Consider the following 24569-nt stretch of genomic DNA (forward strand, 5'->3'; position numbering starts at 1 on the left):
CTAAAACAGGCCCCATGTGTGGCCCTGAAGTCTGCCTCCATACATACCACTCTGCAGTTTCCTCCAATTTAGGCTTTTAAGTCACAGATGAGGGAACTGAGACCCAGAGAAGCCAGATGACCTGCGCAAGGTGACCTTGGGAGGTGATAACAGTGGGGGCATAGGTTTCTTGAGTCCTGGGCCCTTACTCTTCCCTCTGCACTAGGCTGCTTCCCGGAGTGTTGGGATGGGGGGGGGGGGTGTGTCGGGGTAGTTCAGTGCCTTCAGGTCATAACCCAGAACGTGAATTCAGTGGCCAGGGTTATAGATCCAGCAGGGCAAAGCATAAAAGGCTTTCATTCATCCATGTGTCTCTAGTACTCTGCACGGTGATCTGAGCGCTGTGAATGATGTGCAGTTGGTTGAATGAATGACCTTTTACGTGAAGACAGTAATATGACTTCATGTGTATGTGGGAATCTTGGTGTCTCCTGAATGGCATGCTCTTGTGGCAGTGTAGACCTGGTTCAAAAGAGTGGTGCTGGCACGGATAGTTGCTGTTGCGGAGCCTGCAAGCCCTTCGGCGAGGCCGAGGCTGTAGGAGAGCGGATCTGGGCACGGTCCCTGGCCTGTAGGCATCTCTGGATACACCTTCCTTAAGGACACTTCCCAGGGGCGCCTGGGTGGCTCAGTCGGTTGAGTGTCCGCCTCGTGATTTTGGCACAGGTCCTTATCCCAAGGTCATGGGACTGAGCTCCGAGTCGGGCTCTGTGCTGAGCATGGAGGCTGCTTGAGATTTTCTCTCTCTCTCCCTCTTCCCCTCTCTCCTGCTCACACACACTCTCTCTTAAATTAAAAAAAAAAAAAAAAAAAAAAAAAAGACCCTTCTCAGCCTGCCTTCATGGTCCCTGTGGGTGTCAGATGTGGGCTTGCCCTCATCAGCTTGGGGGCTTGTTCTGTATAAGCCGGGAGGTGGGCTAGCCACTGAGCTGAATGCTGACAGTCGCCTCCTGCAGGGGGAAGAGGAAGGTGGCTTCTCTTCTGTGTTTACATCTGTGGGATGGGTGTGCAGGGAGGAGGGGATGAGAGCGTGTCCGCCCCAGGAAGTTCGTGGATGTGAGGATGGGAAGAAGGGCTCCTCACAAGCATGTACTGGCCACCCCTTAGGGACAGAAAAAATTTTTAGACATTCAAAGAAAAAGACACAAATGAGCCCATAACCAGATACTTTGGTGGGAAACACAAGGGAGGGAGCCGATTTCAGAGGAGGAGGAGATATAAATCTCTGGCTTTGTGTTGAGAGCTCTTAAAAATGATTACTAGGAACCAAAATAGGTTCACTGAAAAAAAAAAGTGGTGGTGGGGGGGAGTAATTCCAAATGGAGCTTTCTTTTTTGTTGATAAGGCTTACTTGAAAAGAAGCATTGTGGCTTTGTTTCTTGGCCTTTGCTGACCTCGCAGACGGATCTGGTAGACTGGGCGGGCAGGGGGATGAATTAAGCTGGTGTATTCATTCCCTGGGGTGGCCTTGACAAAGTACCACAAACTGGGTGGCTTAAAACACGGGAGTTTGTTTTTTCCCTCTCACAGTTAAGGAGGCTAGAAGTCTGAAGTCAAGGTGTCTGCGGGGTTGGTTCCTTCTGGAGGCACCAAGAGAGAATCTGCACCCCGCGTTTCTCCTACTTTCTGGCAGTGGCCAGTAGTCCTTGGCCAGCCTTGCCTTGTAGCTGCACGACTTCAGTCACTGTCTCTCTTGTCCGATGGTCTTCTCCCTGTGTGCCTTTCTGTCCAAATTGTCCTCATCTTAAAGGCACCAGTCAATGGATTAGGGGCCATCCTAATCCCGTATGGTCTCATTTTAGCTTGATTCCATCTGTAAAGACACTATTTCCAAATAAGGTCACACTCCCAAGCACCAGGGCTTAGTAGGACTTGAACAGATCTGTGGAGGAGAACACAGCTGACAATCACAACAGCTGGTGAATGGCCTCCCTTACACCCAGCCTTTTCTCGGAGCCCCTCTCGCGTTACTCCAGCACTCCATGTTTTTATCCTTAGAAACGCAGTGTTTTGGGGCCAGAGGGATGGTCTCATTTACTGTGTCTGTCTGATGTGCTGCTCTGGCCCACTGCTATGGCATGGCTTGTGTAGTCACGGAGGTGACAAGGGGCAGGGCCGGGATCCTTGTTTCCCTTTCCTGGAAATATTTTGCTCAGTTTCATGTTGAATTCTGTTAGAGTTTCTTGTTCCCCATGTGCATTAGCGTCATTTCTCCCAAGGAGACCGTAACTTCCTTAAAGGCCGGTTTGGCCATAGTTCTGCTCGCATGCCCAGAGTCTAACCCTGAAGCTAGTAGGTACTGAAGAAGCATGTTGTCTGGAGCACTTGAGGCAAGGTGGCTGCCCTGTGGTGTGTTGGTCAACAAGCCTTCACGCAGACCTTCTACTGAATGCCGGCGTTCCGCTCTCGCTGGCCCTGCCTCAGAATCCTTATCAGAGCAGGGTGCCGGGCCACTCTCCTTGAGTGCAGTCCACACACGGAGCAGATCTAGTTTCAGGTGAGGCTTTATCCAGGGGCCAGACGAGCTGATCAGGACCTGGCTGTGCTCCTTTTTCTCAGCTCTGTTTTTCTCCCTTTGGGCTCCATTTCTGAGCTTTGGCTTTGTCCGGCCTTGCCTTCGCATCTCAGGGTGACTGCTCCCAGCTGCACAGTCTCTGTGCTTCCTCTTCTCCCCATTGTGGAAGACGATGGTCTTGTCCCAGCATTCCTAGTGAGAGCTCCGAGCCTGCCTCTGATTGGATCGACTCTGGTCACATGTTCTCTCCTGAACCAGTGGCCAGGGTGGAATATGCTGATTGGTCTGACCAATGTCATGTGATCTCGGTGTGGCTGAGTGCGTGGGGGCAGCTTCCCCAGACTGTGTGGACTCCCAGACGGAAGTCAGGGCTGGTGGAGGGAGGGGGAAGGGAGGGATGATGAGGGAAGGGCACGTGGGATGGCATCTTGCAGAAGCCTCATGTCAGCGTGAGTCCCCCACCTCCAACCAGAAAAGGTGTGTTTTCCTTTCAGGAATACATCGATGCGCACCCTGAGACCATTGTCCTGGACCCCCTTCCTGCCATCAGGACCCTGCTTGACCGCTCCAAGTCCTATGAACTCATCCGGAAGATCGAGGCCTACATGAAAGGTACGGACACATGTGGCTTGGTGCCTGTGGCCGGTGGCAATCACAGGGAGGCCACTGCATGGGGTGGGAGGCGGGCGGGGGAGTGTCTGATCTTTTTAGGCCCTTTGGGACAGGTAGCAGTTGACTTCCGTGGGGGCGCACATTCTTGGGAGGGCCCTTTTCTCTCCTGTGACCAACAGAGTTAGGAAAGAAAAGCCCCGGGGTGCTCATTGGGAGAGAGAGTGGCTGCAACCACTTCAAGACGGTTTTGTTTTGTTGTCTTAAACCCACAGAGTGGCGATGAAGTGTCCCGATAACACAGTGGTTAGAGAGCAGGAGTGTGTGTAGAATAGCTGAGCAGCGGGCGGGGAAGGGGAGTTATGTAACCGGGCAAAGGAGACAAACAGAAATTGAAGGGCCTTTAATCAAACACATGGAGATGTGTAATGTGGCGGCTGGACCTCGTGGGGTACGCTCTGTTCTGGAGGGCAGGCGCCTCCCGCTTAGCTGCGGGAGCTTTTCCTGCCAGCCACATCCTCTTGTCCTTGAGGACTCATTCTCCCCACCTCCCTGGGCTGGGCAGCCCCAGAGAAGTGGGACTGCCTTCCTGAGGTGTTTATTTATGTGAGAAGGGCTTTTTTGGAAAGATTCGTGTTAACAGTGACTTAGTTCTCTTTGCCTGGTCCCAGCATTCCCTGCTGAGAGTTCTGGTTTAATTTTAAGGAAAAGTGCTTTGCCTGTGTCCTGGGCCTGTATGAAGATTCATCGTATAGCCCCCGTTCCTGCCATCCAGATCATGAGTGTGGCCTGTCTGGGCTGCCTTGAACCCGGAACCCTAGTGACTTGGTCCGTCGTCATTTTGTGTGATGGTGGAACCGGTGGGGACTTGGGCTTTGCCGGACCAGAGGCAGCCTGTCTGCAAGGTTATGCCTTCTTGCATTCCTTCTTCCAGTGCTCATGAAGGTGGCCTTGGTCATTCTGTTTTGCAGACAGTAGTGGAGACTGAGAGCTTAGCGGATGGACTGACATCACACAGCCTGTGGGTCGCAGAGCCAGCATCCAGTCCCGTCTCTCCAACTCGGGCTCCTAGCTCCTAGCCCTTAAGCTTAACTTACGTGTTCATGGCCAGAGGGCCCTGGATCTGACAAGCACCTTGTATGGAGCAGTCATGGACCTTGGCCAGGAGAGTTGGAACGTGCCCTGTGGAAGAGCTGGGCGTTGGACGTGGCTGTCCTGGAGGGGGTCTCGAGGCCTGTTTCCCTGGGTGTCTGGCATTTAGCAGGTGGCATAGAGCATGGGCTTCCTGGGTGGCCCCCAAATGCCAGGCTCTCTCAGCATGCCGGCATCCGTTTTCCCTCGGGCCTGGAATGGCCAGTGATGATATCAATTTCCCTTCCCTTTGCATCGTTTCCCTGGGTCCCACTAGAACCCTCCGATGAGAAGGAAGATCCATAGGGACATTGTGGCTAAACTTTGCTTCTGGAAATCCTCCTCTTCTCAGGAGTTGTGGGCATTGGATATCAACTGTGTGAAGGGACAGGAGATGACTCCAGTCCTGATGAGAAGGCCCAATTAGCGGGAGGAGTTGAGGTCAGCAGCCATGGCTTGTGTCAAGTCCATGAGAAGAGTGAGGTGTTCTAATGGGGTCAGGGAGGTCACCACTGAGACGGCTTTTTCAGAGCAAAGAACACAGGCTTTGGGGGGAGACAGACTGAGGTTGTATCTGAATCTGGGCTCTTGTTGCCATGTGGCCTTGACCAAGTCCCTTGACCTAGCTCTGCTTGTTTTCTGTAAGATGTTGGTAATAAGTGGTTTATCCACAGGGTCTGGGGTTGAGCTAATTGGGATGACATCTGATGAGCACTTAGCATGGGTCCTGGCTCATGGTGTCACCGGGAATGGCAGCTGTTGGCACAGCTCCCGTTACCCTAGCAGGGGCTGGAGCGTCTGGACTGGATCTTGGAGTCTCTCTCAGTGTTCATGCCTAGAGAATCAAGGCTGGGGTCAAGGGTGAGCCTGGGCCTGGACTGTGAGTGTGCACAAGAAGCAGGGCTGTCCTTGGTGGGCGAGACTGAGGGGGACAGCCTGGGCCTCCCAGATCAGGCTGTTGTGTGAGCAGAGTGGGAGAGGGCCGCAGCGTGGGGGGCTTGTGTGTGGCCTGCAGACCACTGGGTCGGTGTGGGGGACTTGGAATGCCTTGTGCAGTTGGGGACCTCGCTCATGAGCAGCCACTGAAAGGGTGTGAGCTGGTGAGGGAAGGGTTCAGATATACCTGCGATCAGTGTAGGTGTGGCCCGCGGACAGGTTCTAATGGGCATTACCTATATGCTGTTGTAAGGGTGCCCCACACCGAGCCATAGGTGCGAGGGCCCGGTGACCGACCCCCAGTGGGGAGGGAATCAGACCCCATGCTGCCGGGTCCGAGAAACCTCAGACTCAGGTGTCATCAGCTCGGGAGCTGCCTGCAGGGTTGGGGGGTGGGGAAGCCCCCTCCATGGCCAGCAAGAACGTGTTGACCAAACCCTCCAGGCAGGCTTGGTCCTAGGCCAGCAGGAATTGTTTTGTGGGTGGGCCATGACCGCTGCGCCCTGGATTTTCCTTATCGTGCACACTGAGCTGGGCTGGCATTCTTCCAGGAGGGTGGGCAGAAGCTGGGATTTCCTGGAGCCTTTTCCTGCCCCCATCCCCCCACGGCTGTTCTTGTGGAAGCACTGCGGGCTCCCACCTTCCATCCTCCCGGAGCGGGGGCTCCTCCTCCCTGCAGATGCAGAGAACCTTCTCTGGGAGGCACATCCCCGGCACTCCTCCGCCCCACTCCTGCTATTCCTGGAGGCAGCCTGTTAAGCGTACTGTAAATGGCCATGATTACCCTGTAAGCTCCTCGGGCAATTAGAGCAGTCCAAGTGACACTTTCTGTGTGGGAAGAAGGGGCTGGGTGGAGACCTCCTTGAGGTGTCCTGTCCTTCAGCGGAGGTGGCTCTCTCTGCCTCGGAGAGCCTGGGCTGCTACAGGGACAGACCCGGGGAGGCTGCTGAGGGGAGGTGACCAGGGCTGCCTGCTCAGTGAGGGTGGGTGTGGCACGGGGGGGGGGGCGGTGTGGAGGGGTCCACGCCCAGGCAGGCCTTCTGTCTCAACGTGCAGCGTTCGGCGTCAGCTGTGCAGACAGGGGAGGCCTGCTGTCTGGAGCCCCTGGCTCCCCGTCAGACTACCTGGGTGCCATCTCGGTTCCATGCTCCCAGACCTCACCCTCTTCTAATCCAGAGCCTGGAGGGGAGGCGGGGTCCTTTCTCTGCCTCGACCCGGCTAACATTTGCCCATTTGGTTAGTGCTAGGGTTGCCGTAGCAACAGAGACCGGAAGTAACGGTGGCTTAAATCAGATGGGACTTCGTTTCCATGTCATGGAAAAGCCCAGAGGGAGAACCCAGACTTCTTCCAGCTGATTGTTCTGTGATGTGGGCCTCCTGGTCCACAGTGGTGCTGCTGAGACTCCAGCCGTCACATCCAAGATCTAGACATAAGGGTGGGGAGGCGCTAAGGAAAAGGAAGCAAGGGGAAACAGCCTTAGTTATCTTTAAGGAAAGGCCCTGGAAGCCACACCACGATGCTCTGTCCACGGCCAGGACTGAGTCCCAAACTGAGCTGCAAGGGAGTCGGGGAATGTGCTTTCTGTTCTGGGCAGCCATGTGCCCAGCTACAATGTGCGAGCTTTGTCACTGTGGAAGAAGGGGGAGAACAGATTTGAGGGACAGTTAGTCCATCTGAGACCCCTTCCTTCCTTCCTTCCTTCCTTCCGGGAAGTGGGTTGCTACATGGGGAATCCATGGGTGAATGATTCTTGGAATGACAATTTCTCCTCCAGGGGGCCAGAGGCTGTGGCCTCAGCCTGTGACCTTAGCAGTAAGCTCCTTCCACACAGCAGCTCAAAGCAGTGTGAGGTCACTAGGCTTGCAGAGTGAGCCACCCCAGAGCGTTTGGGCCACAGGTTTCTCTAGTAGATGACTGTTTCTGGGCAGGGTCACACCCACACCCCTTAGCCAGAGGCAACAGATGGCACTAACCTGGATCCAATTCAAACCAAGTGCAGGAACCTCCCAGAAATGAAACATTGCCTGGTGCAGGCTTGGGGACGGGGAGGGAGTGAGGGGAGGGAGGCTGGGGCATTAAGTCGTGATTGCCCAGCACGTGTCTGCAGGCCTTTTCTCTCCCTGCCACCTGCTTTGCCGCCCAGGGCCAAGATTTTGAGATGGAAACCCTGAGGCCCAGGCCTGGCTCTGCCACCCCAGCTGAGCAATTCTGGGCAAGGCTCTGGCTGGCTCCTGAACTGGCCAACGCGATACGAGAGCAAGCTGGGCTGTGATTGGATGACACAGGCTTGTCTTCTTGACCCCGGGAGTCAGGGGTGGGGTGGGGGCAGTGGCTGATGGAGGGTGTCGGGACAGAGAGCTCAGGAGACCCTTCAGAGCTGATGACAGCTGTGGGTGATGGGTGACGTGCTCTGGAGGTGACAGATGGCCATCGGGACGCCAGGCCTCCCTGGAGAGGGAGGTGCACACCACGGATGGAGCAATTCTGCCTGTGGTTTTATGGGAAATTAATCAGGGCTCCTCTTGGAGGCCATTGGGAAGCTGGATTGAAAATGGAGTCATCTAGATGGCAAGTGAAGAGAAAGGAACATTCCTCAGAGCCTGGAGGAATAATTCCCCACAGAGTCTCGGTTGGGCGAGGGTGGCCAGTGGGGGAGGGGTGTGGTGGAGCTGGGGGGCGCACAGGCCTGTGGGTATGAAAGAAGAGGCCAGGGAAGGGGCTTGGGGTCAAGGCTTGGGGCTCCGATCTGCCTGTGCTCCCTGCCTTGTGACCTGAGGAGGTCGCTTTCCTCTCTGAGCTTCCTCTGTCGGGGCTTGGGTGGGCACTGAGGCAGCACTTCCTGCAGACCAGGCACTGTTCGAAGCACTTTAGCTAATTTGACCCTCGCAGTGACCCTATGAGAAAGGTTCGACACTGAAGTGCGTGGGCTTGTCAGTTCAGGCCACAGAAGTACTTTGGGGGGCAGAGCTGGGATCTGAACCGAGCGCCATCCGTCTGTGCTCTCAGCTGCTGGTCCCTGAAACCCTGGGTGTACTGCTTGCTCCTCCCACGCCATCCCCGACACGGACCGGATCGACACCCCGTCCCTGACACGGACTGACTGAGGCAGAGGCCTGGATGGACACAGAGAGGGGCTCTGCTGGGACTGCCAGCTGGTGGCACTCTTGGGTGCCCTCTGCTGTTCAGGAGGTGACACCGACCCCAGAAGGTCCCTGGGGTCCACTCCACCGAGAAATGAGCAGCTCTGCTTGAAACGGTCACTGAGGCTCTGTGCCCCAGAGTTCCGGAGGAAACAGGAGTCCTGTCTGTTCAGTTTGAGAGCAGCCACATACAGTGGTGGAAAAGAACAGACTTTGGTCCCGACAGACTGGGCTCAGCTCCCCTCGTTGGGCCTGCGCAGTCACTGGTTCCTTCTGAGTCGTTTGCTCATCTGTACCGAGGGGTTGCCTTCACCTCCCTGGGGGCCAGTGTGCAGCGGGTCGGGCCCTGTTCGTTGCAGCGAGTGCGGGTGGCCCAGAGTTGGGTGTCCCATGCCGTCGGCTCCCTCTCCTTGGTCCTGCTGGGTGCCCAGGTTCTAGGCGGGAGGCATGTGGCAGAAACTGGTAGTGGGTGGCAGGGCCTGGAGTCGAGGACAAGGAGGACAGGAGTGAGCGCACCCCAAGGACTGTCAGTCCCAAGTCAGCCAGCTTCCAGCCTGATTTTGTGCAGGAGGCTGGGGTTTTGAAACAGCCTGCCAAATAAACACTCCGTACGCATTGAGTGGGCTTCACAGGAGGCCTTACGGTGCCTGCCTGCCTGTGTCTCCCTTGAGTGTCAGCCAGCCTGACCCACAGCGCTGAGGCCAAGGGGACAGGGCACCAGGCCGGGCCCGGGCAAACTCCTGGAGCAGGTGGCTGTGCAAATGGGCCTCTACAAACTTGGGTGGGGGTGGGGGCTTTGGGTGGGTGCTTGGCTCCTGGTTTCCCTCCTGGACTTGGGGGCATGTGGGAGAAACACTGTCCTCATTTTTCATGTCGGCTGCTTCCCGTGACCCAGGTAGAGACGCCGTGTTCAGATCGAGGCAGAGGGTCGCCAGAGCAGGATGGTGGGTAGAGCACCATCTGTGGGCCCGGCCGAGGTAGGCACCTTCCCAGCATTAGGAGGGGCCTGGGCCTGAACCTAGTGGCATCTTGGCGGTGCCCTGGTGAGCCTCCCTTTGTCACCTGCCAAGAGGAGGTAGATGCTGAGGATAGTACTGAGGACCGTGTGTGGCCCTGGGCGGGCAGCTCCTCCTCTCCTCGTGGTGAATCCTCTCAGCAACGAGAAAGTGGAGGCTGAGAGAGGGGAGGGTTTCAGAAGTCTTCACGTCGAGCCCTGTGCCGACTCCAAAACCAAGCCTCCTTCCTACACCAGATGCATTTTGCAGCTGATTCTCTGAACCCCACCCATCTCCGTGCCCTCTGCTCGCCCTGGGTGGGGTCTGCTCCTGTCCTTGGCTCCGGGTCAGAGGCCACACCTGCCGTGCGGGCCTGGGGCCAACGTTCACCTCTGCTGCTGTCTGGGCATCGGGCCCTGCAGGGACTCTGTGTCTCTCTCTTCTCCACCCACCTGCCTGCCGGCTCATCCTCAGCCCTCAGAGGTCCCCTTCTGAAGTGAGGCCCTGTGTCACCCACAGGAATCCTGAGGGTGTTGGCCCTGCCAGACGGGCTCACAGGGGGGACCGCAGAGCCCAGAGCACGGGAGGACTTCCCACAGGCTCACGTCTGCTCACTGCTTGTCCCCGCCTGCCCCCCACAGGCCTCGGCCTGCTCATTCTCCTCCCGCCCGAGAGCTGTTTCCTTTGTGTCTCCCCACCCTGGCCTGCCTGCAGCGGGGAGATGACAGGTACCTTGGGGCATGCACAGACCCCAGCCTGCTCTTCAGCAGCCTCCATCTTGACACGTTCTGCGTTCCAGAAGGCTGAGGGCTGTGCCCGGAGGGCAGCGGCCCTTGTTCCCTGGGGAAACAGACTCAGCTTCTGCCTCAAAGCTCTCAAGGTCCAGGCCTCCTAGTGCCGGGGCCCAGGGACGTGGAGATGCAGTGACTCCCTTTGGGGGGAGGGTGCAGGTGTCCCCTCACTTCTTGTTTCCTGCAGTTATACTGGAAGCCAGAGTCCCAGAGCTGGTATGGTCTGACCGAATGACAGCAGACCAGCACCCAGCTCCTCACCTTGCCTTCCCGCTGCCATGGCGGCCTGATAGGCGCGCCCCCTCCATGCTGGCGCTGACCTTCTCTCTTTGGCAGTCCTCTGCCAAATTCCTCACTTCCTCTGCCATAGTCTAGGACACAGGACTGGAGGTTCCAAGGAGAGATTCCGGGAGTGGAGTGGGCTCTCATGGTGGCTGGTTTGCAGCCTCTCAAGGAGACTCAGGTCCGTTCTTGGAAAGAACTTTCCTGTTTGTGCCCTCAGAGCTTCTCACTGGACCTTCCAAGCCTTTGGGACTATAGCAGCCAGGCAGGGGCAGCCCCTTCCCCCACGGGTGCCTCCCTCCAGCTCCATCTAGCCCAGCATCTCTGGATGAGATACCAGGCTTCTTGCTCGTGTGCTGGCACACAGACCCCACTGTCTCCTCCTGACCCTGTCTCCTCCTGACCCCAAGACACACCCCTCCACCCCTCCTGACTGACCCCACCAGGCTCTGATGGCTCCTCCAGGCCGGTCCTTTCTTCCCTGAATATGCAGGGCTTCCCCCCCAGGGCCAGTTGGTGAGCCAGATGCTGTTTGTCTTTGAGACCCTGGCTCCCTTTTCTGGAGTTTCTTTCCCCTTGTTGTGATGACCAACCCCTGCAGACTTGAGACTCCCAGGAACCTGCCCCACATCCCCCATCACACTCAGAGTCTCCCAGCACCCACAATAAGAAATCTCAACGTCTTTTCCCTGGGACACAGTAGGGCGGACCGATACTCAAAACATACTTGTTGGTCACGTTGATCAGAAAGTATCAGATACTAGTCATTTACACTTTAGTATGAATTTAAGGTCCACTTTGTGTCTTTCCAGCTGAAAGAGATCTTGAGCTCTCCGTGCCTCCAAAGCTGCTCTTCTCTATATCTTTAAGATGAGGAAAGGGGCCCAGAGAAGTTGTAGGACTGAGCCAGCACCACTCGGTGCTCTTTCCATGGGCCTCACACCTCTGTAGCAATCTCCTCAGAAGCATCACGAGTCAGACTGCCTGGGTTCGGATGCTGTCTTTACATTAGCTGTGTGCATTTAGGCAAGTTATTTAACTGTCCCGAGCCTGAGTTTTCCTATCTGTAAAATGGGGATAATCATAGTAGCACCTTCCTCATAGGGTGGTTGTGAGAATGAAACATGATTATGCATTTAAGGCTTACTCAATAGACAGTAATTCTGGGTGACACTGCATTGTGGTTTCAGACCACACCATGTGTGTTGTGACCCTGCCAATCTTGAGTTCTTTCTCTTCTGTTTAGCACTAGATTTGTGCTGGTGAGCTGGATTGTGGGCCTTCCGACCCCCACGAGACCAGGCCCCTCCAGGGCAGTGCTCCCCTCTGCTTCCATCCTCCCCGAACACCCAGCCCCATGTTTGTCAATGCGTCGCCTGGGTTTATTTCCCCCAAACAAGAATTTTCAGGGTGACCCCTCATGTAGCACACTCAAGGCTTTTGTCCTGTTTCCATTGCCTTTTTTTTCTTTAATCAGTTATTATAGTTTTATGGTTAAGTTCACATTATACAGTTTTTAGTGTAATTTTTTTATTTTTAAGTAATTTTAGATTTACCAAAAAAGTTGCGAAAAATGGTACACTAAGTTTCCTTATGCCCTTCCACAGCTGTGGCTTGTGTCAACATCCATGTGACTGTGATACAGTTCTCTAAGCCCGGGAATTCACATCAGTAGCAATGCCATTGATTAACAGTTTCATCAGCTTTCTCACCGCTGCCCTTCTCCTGGTTGTTCTTGTCTGTGGTCTCCTCCCATCTGGGGCAGGGCTTCAGGCTGTTTGTCTTTCGTGACCCGGGCAGTTTGGAAGAGCCCTGCCCATTTATTTTGCCAGCCTCACTTTGGGTTCATCAGATGTTTTCCAGTGTTAACGGGATTCGGTTGACATTCTGCATTTTGGGCAGGAACGCCACACCAGCAATGCTGTGCCCTCCTTTGCACATCCTGTCTATCAGGAGGGCATGACGTTCTGTGTGTTCTATCTGGTTAACTGATCATTTGGTCGGAGTGCTGTGTGTCACGTTTCTCTACTGTTCATTTCTATTTTTCTCTGTAATTAGCAGTTATCTTATAACTTTGCAGACCTTATAACCTTTGCAGACACCCTGTTTCTCGTCATACTTTTGCCTGCTATTTTAGAACCATTGATGGTTCTTGATGACAAGTGTTGCTACTGTGGTACTTGCCAAATGGTCATTATATCGAATTTTTAAAAATAAGCACGCCCCTCTTCAAAACAGGGCTTTTGCAGACATCCATAAGAGGGCACTTCGTGGAGCCCTCGCATATTCTCATTTGTAAGTAAAGAGAAAGGTGAAGATGAGAATTAAGGAAGAAGAAAGGGGATTGCTTTGGAGAAAGTTCTTTGCCACAGGACTTCTCAGAGCCTTTAATATGTCAATTTGACTCTCGAGTCTTCTGGAGGGTGGTGTGATGAATTTCACCACTGATGGTAAGATATAGTGGTAGTTTATATCCCACAAATAGGGGGAAAGTGCTAATTAAATTGTGATACAGCATCAATGATGAGACACATCTCAACCTCAGAGATGGAAAATGAAAAAACATATGTCTTAGGGGCGTCTGGGTGGCTCAGTCAGTTAAGTGTCTGCCTTTTGATTTCAGCTAAGGTCATGATCTCATGGTTTGTGGGTTCAAGCCCTGCGTTGGGCTCTGCACTGATGGTGTGGGGCCTGCTTGGGATTCCCTCTCTCTCTCTCTCTCTCTCTCTCTCTGCCCCTCCCCTGCTCGCTCTCCTCCTCTCTCAAAATGGATAAACACTTGAAAAAATTTAAGAAAAAGAAAAAAGAAAAAACACATGTCTTAGAATCAATGGAATATGGCAGTATTCGGCTTTCCCCCCCTAATCGGTTGTAGGCCCCCCTGCTCCTCTCTGTAGGGCTTCTGGTGAAAGGCTTGCCCCGCCCACCACACTTTAAGAATCCCCAGACTGGGCGCCGCTCACCTCCAACTCTGCACAAACCTGACCTTGAATTCCCTCCATATCAACAGGCAGGGCCCTGATTGTTGGTGACTCACTTCCCAGAGGCAGCTGCTTTTAATGGTGTGGAATCCACCCTTCTAGACCCTTCTCATACACGTACAAATATATGTACGTACTTTAAAAAAGAAAAGAAGCAGAATCAGACTACACGTGTTCTCATAAAGTTTGTTTTTTTCCCTACTTAGTATGTATCTTGGCTTCTTTCCATGGCCCATGAAAGATGAGGGAGATAGGTCTGCTTGGCTCTTTTTTGGTGGCAACATAATATTTCAGCACATGATTGATAGAATCATAATTTGCTTGATTATATTAAGCTCATAAGGACATTCCAGTTTAATTTTTTTTTATTCAACCGGGCTGTTGTAAACATAGATTTTTGCATATTTCTCTAACATTAATTCCTAGAAGTAGAATTCCTCAGAGAGAGATTTTTGTAAACATTGCTCACATTGGCAGGTACCGCTGGATTGTTCTTCAAAAAGTTTGAGTAAATGTCACTCTCCTGTGCCCATCGTCCAGGGAAATGATACCTATCCTAAGGGGCATTTCTTCCGTCATTGACAAGATAGAGCATCTCTCTTTTTTTTTTTAATGTTAATGTATTTTTGAGAGAGAGGGAGAGAGAGGAAGGGGCAGAGAGAGACGGAGACACAGAATCTGAAGCAGGCTCCAGGCTCTAAGCTGTCAGCACAGAGCCCAACGTGGGGCTCGAACTCACGAGCTGTGGGATCATGACCTGAGCCGAAGTCAGACGCTTAACCGACCGAGCCACCCAGGCATCCCTGATAGAGCATCTCTTTATACGCTTATTGGCCCTTTGCGTTTCTTCTATGTGTGAGTCTCTTCATTTGCCCACTTCTCTGTTGGGTTGGTGGTCTTCTTCTTCTTCCTGATTGGTTACCATCCTTTCTGGATTAAGGAAGTTGTCTCCTTGTTTAAAATATAGACTGTTTCATCGACGGAAGCTTCATCTTTGCACTGGGGCCAAGCTAACATTTTCTGTTCTGCTTTTAGAATATGAGTTGCCAGAGAGAGCACTTTAAACATTATTTTTGAAACGTCTTGAAAACAAAAAAAGGCTGCTGCATTTTGGGAGCTGGAGCTGAGTGGGGGCAGCGGGTGTCTGCCTCGGTCCGGAAGGGGCCATAAATCACTGGAAACAGCTGCCATGGAGTTAATCCACATTTTGCCAGCAGCCATTTCCATCAGCTGGAATAGGGCTCAGGAATGTCCGTGTCTCTGCCTGGGCCCGTGTCTGGCTCCTCTGTTCCGGGGCTTTGTGAACGTCCCAGTGCAAACAGCACTCTGGGCCCTGGAGATGAAGCAGGTCATTAGCTAAGTCAGATGGGGGAAAACTGCTCATCCAGCTGACCAGGGCCGTGTCAGACCGGGAGATGTCCGAGCTGTGGCATTTCTTTCTCTCTGTCCCTGCCCACAAGCAACCCCCCCCCCCTCAGTTTCGGGCTGATTCCACATCTTCCAGTGTCTGCCCCCTCCTCCCGCCACCACCCCGACCACTCACCTGTAGCCAGAGAGCCTGAGGCTCAAGCTGCGGGCAGGGAGGTAGCAGCTGCGGCAAGGCCTTTGGGGCCCTCAGAGCCTCCAGGGAGCAGGGTAGGGGCTGCGGCCGCTGGTGAAGAGTGCCCTGCACCCACTGGCTCCAAACAACAGTCAAGTCAAGGACGCACGTCAGCGAGGCCGCCTTTGGAGAAGCCTGCCAGGGAGTTTTCACTCCGCTGCCTCAGAAAGCTCTGGCCGTGGCTGAGAACACTGTCAGGCCTGCGAACGTCTCGTCTGTCTCATGTTCTCTCGGCCCGTTGCTGACGTCGCTGTTTTTCTGATCCTGCTGGGGACTGACAGCTCACATCTGACCTTGTCTTCTGAGCCTGAGGATGCTGCTCGAAGCCGAGCGCTCTGCGAGGGGAGAGTGGTGGCCCTCTGGGAGATGGCCCGCATGTTGGCTGCCGGTCCGCTTTAAGAGTCCCAGTTCTGTCTCGGTGGACAGATGGACGAGGAGGCTCCGTCTCCCTTAATGCTCGGCCGGCGTCAACGGCACTGTCTCCAGGCAGGAAAACGCAGGCGCGATGTTCTTCCACGTCCACTCCCTGTTTTTCCCTCTCCCCAGGGGCCCTGTCGGGCCATGCAGAGCAGTGCTGGGCTCACTGAGGTGATCTTAGACTTTTTAAAATGGTAGCCCTTCGAGTAACCGCACCAGTACTCAAGGTGGAGGGATGGCGGAATCTGTCACTCCGTACCTGCCGTGTGCCAGTTTTTGTTTGAAGTGTCTGTAGGTCAGTTCGTTTGATCCCGGCAGCAGGCCCACGGACAGGGCTGAGGACTGTTCTTACCCCCATTTTACAGACCAGGAAACCAAGGCACGGAGGGGTGAGGAACTTCCTCAAGGTCGCACATACTCAGGCAGCCTGGGATATCCAGTCACACGGTGTTGGGGACGCGTAGCCAGCTTGACGCCTCTCTACCTCCCTCTAGGCCCGGAGACCTTCAGTGGGACTGAGGAGAGGAGGGCAGTGAGGTTCCACTTAGGCTGCCGCGCCGAGGGCATGGCTGTGGAACCAGGCTGACTGGCTTTCGGCCCTGAGGACAGAACGTACCCTCCCGGGGCCTCAGTGTCCTTCCACGCACGATGGAGGTGGCGGTCGTGATCTGTGCATAGCGCTGCTAGGAGAATCCCCGAGTGGAGACCTGGCACTGGGCTGTGTGCGCCTGCCTGGGTCCACCTCTCGGGAGCCGCGTTGCAGGCCCGCGCAGCTTTCCGCAGAGCACAGCCAGGGCAGGCCTGCAGCGTTCTCGGCTCTAGGGCAGGCCCCACGTGGACTGAGGTGAGCAAGGCGGTCCCCCAGTCCTGTCAGGGGTGACTGGGTACCAGGATTGGGAGGCACATGCTGGGGCGTGAGCCCAGAGGTGGGAGCTTGTGTGAGAGACTGAGCGAAACCTGTTTTGTCCAGAGCTCGGGGGTGGGTGTGGTGGGAGGTGTAGGCAAGGCTTCCACCCGTCGCTCCTGCCGGGCCTCCCTCACCCCAGCTTCCCCCTCTGCTCTGTGCGAGCAGAAAGGAGACAGCACAAGGCCCCCCCTTCTCAGGAGGTGCCACTTCCCCCCTCACTTCCCCTGCTGCTCCCCTCGGGCGTCCTGGGGAGGAATGCCGCCCGGGTCCGACCCTGTGCCCGTTGGCCTCCCGGCCCCTGCCTGGTCTGTGTGGTGGGTGACCTGGGCAGAAGGAGCCCTGGCGGGCCTTCCCTCACACCCACTGTCCTCACAGGCCCTTTGAGGTGTCACGCCCTTCCTTCCCTCAGCTGCTCTGGATAAACTGGACTGATGAGCGACACCCAGTCCTGCCTGCCTTTCAGGGACGCGGTTCCCTGTGGGCCGCTCTCCCTGTCAGCTTCGATTGCCCTCTGGCTCCATCTGAGCTCCTCGGTGCCTGGGCAGTGTGAGCAGGGCCCTCTTTCCTCTCTTGTCCCACAGCAGGTGCTGGAAGAGGGCACCCCTGCCCTATGCCTAGTAGTCCTGAGACAGTCCTAGCTCCTGAGGAGCCCTCAGCTCTGTCGTAGGTTCGGCCTGGACCCTGGGGTGTTGGCTGGACCTCGGGGAGGAAGGAGAGCAGACCCAGCTGTGACTAGTAACAGCAGTGAAGCCATGTCTCCTGCTGCTCATTGCTTACTACTTGCGGTCCCGGCACGGCAACTCACGGTGTCTTATTTAGTCTTCCCAGTGGTCCTTTGTGTGGTAGCTACCGCTGTTATCCCCCTCTTGCAGATGTGGAAACTGAGGCACGGAGAAGCAGCTCAGGGTGAGCCAGGGGCCCTAGGATTGGAACCCAGGCACTTGGCCCACTAGTGCGTATACCTGTAGGCTACGAGGGGCCGGCTAGGAGGATGAGGAACCGCTTCTCCTGGGACTGACCCGGAGTCCCGGCAGATTTCCAGGTGGTTTCCATGAGTCAGGCTCCCCAGTCCCCACATCCCCAGGGCATGCCGGCTTCGAGGGCTGCAACGGTCTTAAACCAAACAAAACATATTATTTCGGTTTCATCTCATCCGAGGCTATGAATGGTCTGAAGATACGCACGATGATGTCACTGCCGTCCAATTGTTTCCACCCTTTTGAAGCGCAACTCAAATCCCCCCAACAAATCCAAGGGGCCCTCAGGGTACAGGGAGAGGTGAGTCACCTGCCATAAACAATGCAGAATGAACTGGGGAAGTAGGTGTTCGGGGACAGAGAGGACAGCTCAAGGGACCATTCGTAGGCATAACTGGCGGAAATCGGCAGCAAGGAAGAACAGATTCTGACTTAGCTGATGGAGGGGTGGCAGGTGGTTGGAGACATGGGCAGTGAGGACGTCCTAGGAGAGGACTCGCCCAGGAGAGTGGGGAGGTGAGGACGGAGTGCTGCCTGGGGAAGGGCAAACGGTTGCTCAGATAGTGCCGGAGCCCTTCCTGGCCAGGCCAGGTGGACAGGACACTGTGCTCTGGGCAGTGACAGCAGGAAGTTGTGCCAAGGACAGGGATGCCCTCTGCAGGCCCAGGCTCAGCTCCAGATCAGAGACCGGTTCCCACATCCACTTCCTCTCAGCCATGGGCCTGTCTTCTGGGCCCTTCCTGGCCTCCCAGCCCGGGCCTTTCGCAGCTCTCCCACCCCCACATGCCTGTGACTCGACTGTTCCAAGTTACAGGGGGGCTGCCATCACCATGAGCCGAAGAGCCCTTCGGATTATCTTCAGAGCTGCTGTCAGGCTGAAACTTGGTTTACCCAGAATGCTCGGAGCATCTTTCCCTGCCTAGAATTCAAGAGCATGTGGCTTCTGGCCCCTAACAGCTTACCGGCAGAGGGAAAGTGACTTTGGACAGTCAAGCACTAAATGAGTCATGGACAGTGGCGCCTGCAGGTTGGCAGGCCAGGCTCTCAGGGCTTTACCCCTTCCAGCCCAATGCCAGTCATCAGGGCTGTCCCAGACCAGCGGCGCCACATAGTGGCCGCTTTGGGAGTTGCAGGCCACCCCCTTTGTGCTGGCTCCCAGCTTCCCCTTCTGTGTTGTTTCCAGTGCTCACAGCTCACTTTTGTTCCGTCTCCCGGTTCATCTCACACATGTGCACTTGCCAGAGAGATGTTTCTTGCTGCCATCTCAGAGCAGTGCTGGAGTGGGGGAAGGCTGGATCCTGACCCCAAGGAACATACTGCCTGGTTCCTGAGTCAAACCCCAAACTTGTGAAAATATAACAGGGTCCGAGACATGAGCAATCAGACAAGGTAGCAGGGCAGGAGAGCGGTGGTGCTGGAACACGCGAGGCTGCTGGTGGAAGGTTCTGGGTGAGGCACTGCCGGGAGGTGGTATCAGTGGGAGACCACTTGTTCTCGAGGGCACAGGGGAACTGGATGAGTGGGTCGTTGCCAAGTGGTGGGAGGAGGGGCATCCCAGAGGTGAGTGTGGGGAACAGTGAGAGCTCCGCCAGGAGCCAGGGTTTAGCCGGCAAGGATCTTGGGTTCTGTGTTGCGGGAGGACTTGGGAAGTGCACTAGTTGGCTAGAGCTGCCCCAGCTAAGCACCACAGACCTGCAGCCTCAACGACAGAACTTTATGGTTCTGGAAGCTGGAAGTCCAGGATCGAGGTGTCATAGGGCTGGCTCCTTCAGAGGCCTGGCTCCTTGGCTTGTAGGTGGCCGCCTTCTCCCTGTGTCCTCACATGGTCATCCCCCTGTGCGTGTCTGTGTCTTGATCTCCTCTCATAAGGACACCAGTCAGATTGGATTAGGGCCCGCCCGGATGACCTTGTTTCAACGTCAAAACTTCTCTAAAGGCCCCGTCTCCAAATACAGTCATGTTTGGAGGAACGGGGGGTTGGGACTTCAGCATATGGATTGTGGGGGAGCACAGTCCAACCCGTAACAGGAAGGTAAGCAGGGGCAAGTTGCAGAAGCCTGGAAGGGCTTTGGACTTCCACTTGAGTCAGCCATGGACAATTCTTGGGCTGAGAATAGCCTCGGTATACACGTGGGAGCTTTAGAAAGATGACCCAGGATCTGACAGCAAGGTGTGGTTTGGGTTAGACGGTGAATAAGGCGGGCGACGTGCCAGAAGTCCAGTGGTTTCTGGGTAGAGCAGAAGCTGTGGGGAGAAGATGGTAATGGGGGTGAAGGTACCAAGAAGGGGGTTCCCTGATTCACAGACTCCAGGATCATGGAGTCAGGCAGCTGGGAAGGAGCCCCAGTGCTCGTCCACAGCACCTGTTTGGTCAGTGTCCCAGGAGGACTGGCTGAGGCCACTGTAGCTGCCCCAACCCTGGGGTGGTGCCTCCCCTCCCAGAGGGAGAGCGCCTGCAGAGATGCCCTGAGGAGGGTGGTATGTCTAGAGAAACAGGGCTAACTCTGGTTCTCACGTGTTTTCAGATGCCCGTCGTGCATATGGCCTCACCAAGTGTCTGTAACAGCTTGGAGGTGGGCAGTGTTGCTTTCCCATTTTACGGATGAGGGAAAGGATCAGAGAGGGTCACTGGCCTGGCCTGGGTGGCACAGGTTGCAGGGACTGGGCTGGCTCTCAGCTGCAGAATCGATGCTCATCATCGCTGTCACGTTTTGCTTTCTGGGCCCCCATGTGTGGTAACGGTCTCCTCCAGGCAGTCTTCCATGACTGCCCTGGCCCTGAGCGTCATGGTGGACATGTCGAGGTATGTATTTGGCATATGATCTGCCTGCCCTTCCCCAACACACCTCACTTCTGCCACTCACGCTTGGTAATCTGTAATTTAGCTGTATCAGTCACAGTTTGTTTCTTGTTAAATAAAAAAGGTTTGTTGCAGCTATGGCGAGGTATGGACATATAGTCTGTACTTACGGACCATTTCATGGGGGGTGGGGGACAGCCCTGTGAAGTAGGTACTGTTGCCCTCATCTTCTAGTGAGGAAACTGAGGCAGAGAGTTAAAGTTGCTTGGCCAGAGTCACAAAGCTCCCATGAGGTGGAGCTGGGATTCAAACCCAGGTAGCCTGTGTCTCCTGCGGACCGTCCAGGGGTGCCCAGTCTGTGCCAAGTTCGGCACGTCATTAGTCACCAAGAGATGAGCCAGCAGAAGGGCCCTTTTCCTAGATGCACAGAAGGTGGCCTGACCAGGCTAGGAGCACAGGCAGGAGTTCATCAGGCCGAGAAGGGGCTAGGAAAAAGGATTTGGTGGGCTGGGGGACCAGCATGTGCAAGGCTCCGGGCCTGGGACATCAGGGCACTGTTTTTTCCTCAGCTCTGAGAAGATGGAGTGGGAACCCGACCCTTCTGCCCCTGAACCTTTTCCTGTGCCTGCTCTGCCAGTGACAGTGCTGCATAAGACCATGTCCCGCCCTGGGACCTGGGCCCCTGGGCATGGGGAGTGGCTCAGGGAGGCAGGACGGAGTCCCGCTCTGAGAGGCAGCATCTGGGGGTGGTGTGCAGGCCCCCGGGACGAGATGCTGCTGGTCCTGTGGGAACCGAGTTTTGATAGGGGCTGCTTCTCTGGGGCTGGGAGAGGTGGGAGCCCAGGCCAGTGTCTGCTTGGTTCACTCATCCGCCCCTTCACTGGGGTCGGGCCGTGAACGCGATGGAGGAAGCCCCTGCCCTCCCAGAGCCAACGTTCTGCCCGCAAGGTGGACCTGAGTCGGTGCGGCAGCTCTGGCTGAGGCAAGAGGGTTTGTCCAGATGGAAACTTCTTCCCGCCTCGGCTAGGGCCCACGGGCGTGGCCTCCTCCTGTGGACCCCTCCCTGTCTCTGCCTCCTGAGCCACGTGCTTCCTAGCACTCGGCCTGGGGGCGCTGCCCCGTAGGCACCCCAGCTCTCCCGCGGGTTGGGGAGCCCCGGTCGGCTGGCTGGAACTCCGAGTCACGCGCTTTCTCCTGGCCTTGCCTCCAGCACGCCACGGGGTTGGGGTGCTTCTATTGCCTCTGCTTCTGTCCCTGTCTGGAGCAGGGGGTGGCCAAGGGCCCTTGCCACCACCCGGCTCACGGTGGCACCTGGGCCCGGAGCTGTGCGAGGAAGGTGTGAACAGATGGCAGGACGGGGCCCTTGGAACGGCTGGCTCCTTTGCCTGGCCTTGTGCGGGCTCCACGGCACTTTTTCCGTGTCCTCGGTTCTCACTGCGGCGCCAGCGTGTGGACAGGGCCGGCTCGTTATGACTCCCCTTCTGCCGGTCTGGAGCCCGGGGCCCAGGGAAGCCGCTGGGATTGCACACTGGTCTCCAGGCCTCAGTTCAGAGCTTTTGCTCTAGTGACTCCCCACGCCAGCCTCACCGTCTCCGTGCCCTGCTCACTGTTCCAGGCGGCCCGCTGGCCCCCGAGTGACCATATGTGCAGCGATGGCATTGTTGCCCACGTCACCCACTGTCCTCCTTCCTAAAGGCACTTCCCAGATTTCTGAAAGTAGGGCTACCCGGGGCTGAGAGGGCACGGTCGAGACCATTCACTGCAGGTGCCACAGCAAAGACCTGCAGTCCTCTTGGGAAACGGCTCAGTGTTGCGCAACAGTTACCGCAGAAACGGCGATTCCCGTGGACCCCGAAAGTGACTTCTGGGAATTTGGCCAATGGAAGTGGCTTACCACAAGCACAAATCCTTATGTGAGACACATTCATCGAAGCCACGTCTGGTGGAGAAACATTGGCACAAATGTAAATGACTTCAGGGGAAACGTCACCAGTCAGGTAACCAGGATACGCGAAGTCACGGGAAGACAGCGGCAGCAACAGTGTTTGGGAAAATCAGAATTAAGAAGGCAAGTCCGATCACAGTCGTAGCAAAGTAGGTAAAGAGGATGCTTGTGCAGGGGATGTCCTTCAGAGGGCGCAAGGCCAGGCTGAGCAGGGACGTATGTGACTGCTTTCTTGTTTCCAAGTGGAACAAGCCTGGAGGTGGAGGGGTGTGACGACATGATGGCAAGAGGTCTGTGCGCAGGCTGGGTACAGAACGTGGGTCAGGTGGTGCCCTGACACGCCAACCGCATGCCCCGTGTCTGTCCAGATGTGCCTCGGATGCCCGAGGAGCCAGCCTTGTGCCTTAGGCAACAGTGACCCCTTCACGCCACAGGTCAGATCACTCACTCGGCAAGTGTTTGTTGAGCAGCTACTGTGTGCCAGGCAGTGTTCTAGGCACTGGGCTATGGCTGTGAACAAAACCTAGAAGCTCCTGCCTGCCCTTGTAGAACTGACCTTCTAGAGAGGGAGACAAGAGCTGGCAAAGATAGGTATTTCCTCTGGCACACTTTCCTGATGTTGTCCCACTGCTCCGGGCCACACAGCAGGCTCCTGGCCCCCTGGGTCCCCTCCCTTGGCTGTCTGCCGCCTCTTCTCCCCTCTGCCCAGCCCTAACTCCTGGGCGTTGTTCACTCGTGGGGCCCTGCCCGCCACAGAAGCTTCAGAGGCTTCCAGCCCTGCATGTCCTCGGAGACTGTCCCTGCCCCTGGGTGGTCTTTGCATCAGATACTGCCTGGGTGAAGAAATTACACCTGTCCAAGAGAAGGAAACCAGGACAGGGTCCCATTACAGCTGTGCCCAGTCTCCCCACCACCACCACCAGGGCCCTGCCAGGATGTCTTTCGCAGCCACGGGAGGACAGACTGCTCTGCCAGCACCACGCTGGGTGCACGAGAGAGCAAGTGAGGTCGGGGCCCGGCACCCGACACGTCCCAGGAGGCCGGACATGGACCAGTGGCCACGTGCAGCATCGGCCTGCTCCCCTGTGGGTGTCCCCAGCTGGCCTTGCCACTGCGGGGTACCTGTCACGTACCAGGGCTCCCGACAACCCTCCAGGGAGACAGTGCTCCCATTTTACAGATGAGGAGAGTAGGGCCCAGCAGAGTTTAGTCAACTTGCCAAAGGTTACAGGTGATGAGCAATTTACCCCAGGTTCAAAGTCAGGCTTCAGAGTGCCGTCTCACCCCTAGCTGTCCTCTTATATCCACCTGTTTGTCATTGGCCTTTTACCTTCTTGGTAGTTCTGTAGCAGCTGCCTGTAGTCAGATAAGAGCGTGGCCACCTGGCAGAGTGAGGCCGGGTGTGACTCAAGACACCTGGGCTCTCACCCTTGGTCTGCCGGTAACTTGTGTGTGGCCTTGAACTGTTCTCTTTCCTCTTCGGACGTGTGGACACGTGGCTGGGACTCGCTCATCTCTGAGGGCCTCCAGCTTCACATTCTGCGATGAGGGTGGCAGACGAGGGAGGATGGCGCTGTTTCAGTTTCCCAGGGGCTAACGTTTCGGCTCTGAACAGAACACAACCCACCATCCGACTAAAAAAAGCCTCTTTCCAGCTCCCATCCAGAAATAAAGATGATAGATAAATAAGCAACAGTAGCCTTTTTCTGGGAACCAGAAATAGCCTCCCGGGCTCCCAGGGCTGACTTCTAGAAAGTCTTCAGTCTCTCTTTGGGGAGAAGAGCTGCTGGTGATGTTGCGAGTTTCCCACGGGAGAGCTGGCGGAACCCTCTGCTGTTGCCATGCCCCGCGAGGCGGGCCCGCCGTGCCAGCTGCCATCAGGGCGCTGGCTCTGATGCTGCCGCGGCCTGTCCCCCCCCCCACCCCCACCCCGGGAGCACACTGACCCCAGATGCATCGCCTTTGCCACCTGCTCACCTTCCCATGTCTCTGTTCAGTGAGACCTTGCTCCCTGACCTCGCCCCTGCTCTGCTGGCACCCCTTTGCGGCACCCCGCCAGCACCATCTAGGGGTGCATCTCACTTACCAGCCTGGTTTACTGTCTGGGAATGTAAGCTCCGTGCGGGTGGGCACGTCTGTTTGTTAAGTCCTGTATTTCTGGCTCCTATGATTTAGCAGAGCCCCAACACAACACATATCTTGCCACTGGTGACGAATGGTTGTTGACCCCAAAATAGGAACCGTAGTCGTTTCTAATTCAGTGTGATTTCCCGGACACACAGGATGATCCTGGTTCAAGCAGTAAAGACATCGTCGTCTCCTGTACTCGAGTCCAGAGAGGAACAGGCCTGGGGCGTGGAGCAGCCATGGCCTGGTGTGGACAGTGGTCCCTTCCAGCCTCTGCCCTGCAGGCTCAGGACTGCCTTCACCCGGTGCTGCCTCTTGCTGGTGACTGAGCTCTGACTATGCGTCCTTCTTGGCAGTGTGATTGGCCAGTCTCAGT

General features: G+C 55.9%; 1 protein-coding gene across 2 annotated transcripts in view; it reads left to right on the forward strand.

Moving 5' to 3' along the window:
- Positions 1–24569, forward strand: part of ITPK1 (inositol-tetrakisphosphate 1-kinase) — a 179507-nt gene that overhangs the window by 127247 nt on the left and 27691 nt on the right. For both annotated transcript variants that reach the window (XM_047080191.1, XM_047080193.1), the window contains one exon: positions 3049–3166. In XM_047080191.1, coding sequence (XP_046936147.1) covers positions 3049–3166 — 118 coding nt within the window. The remainder of the gene's footprint in view (positions 1–3048; positions 3167–24569) is intronic.

This window comes from Lynx rufus, unplaced genomic scaffold, assembly GCF_022079265.1.
Source record: "Lynx rufus isolate CCGP_SWC_20201006 ecotype Redwood Valley unplaced genomic scaffold, mLynRuf1.p SCAF_17, whole genome shotgun sequence".
Classification (NCBI taxonomy): Eukaryota; Metazoa; Chordata; class Mammalia; order Carnivora; family Felidae; genus Lynx; species Lynx rufus.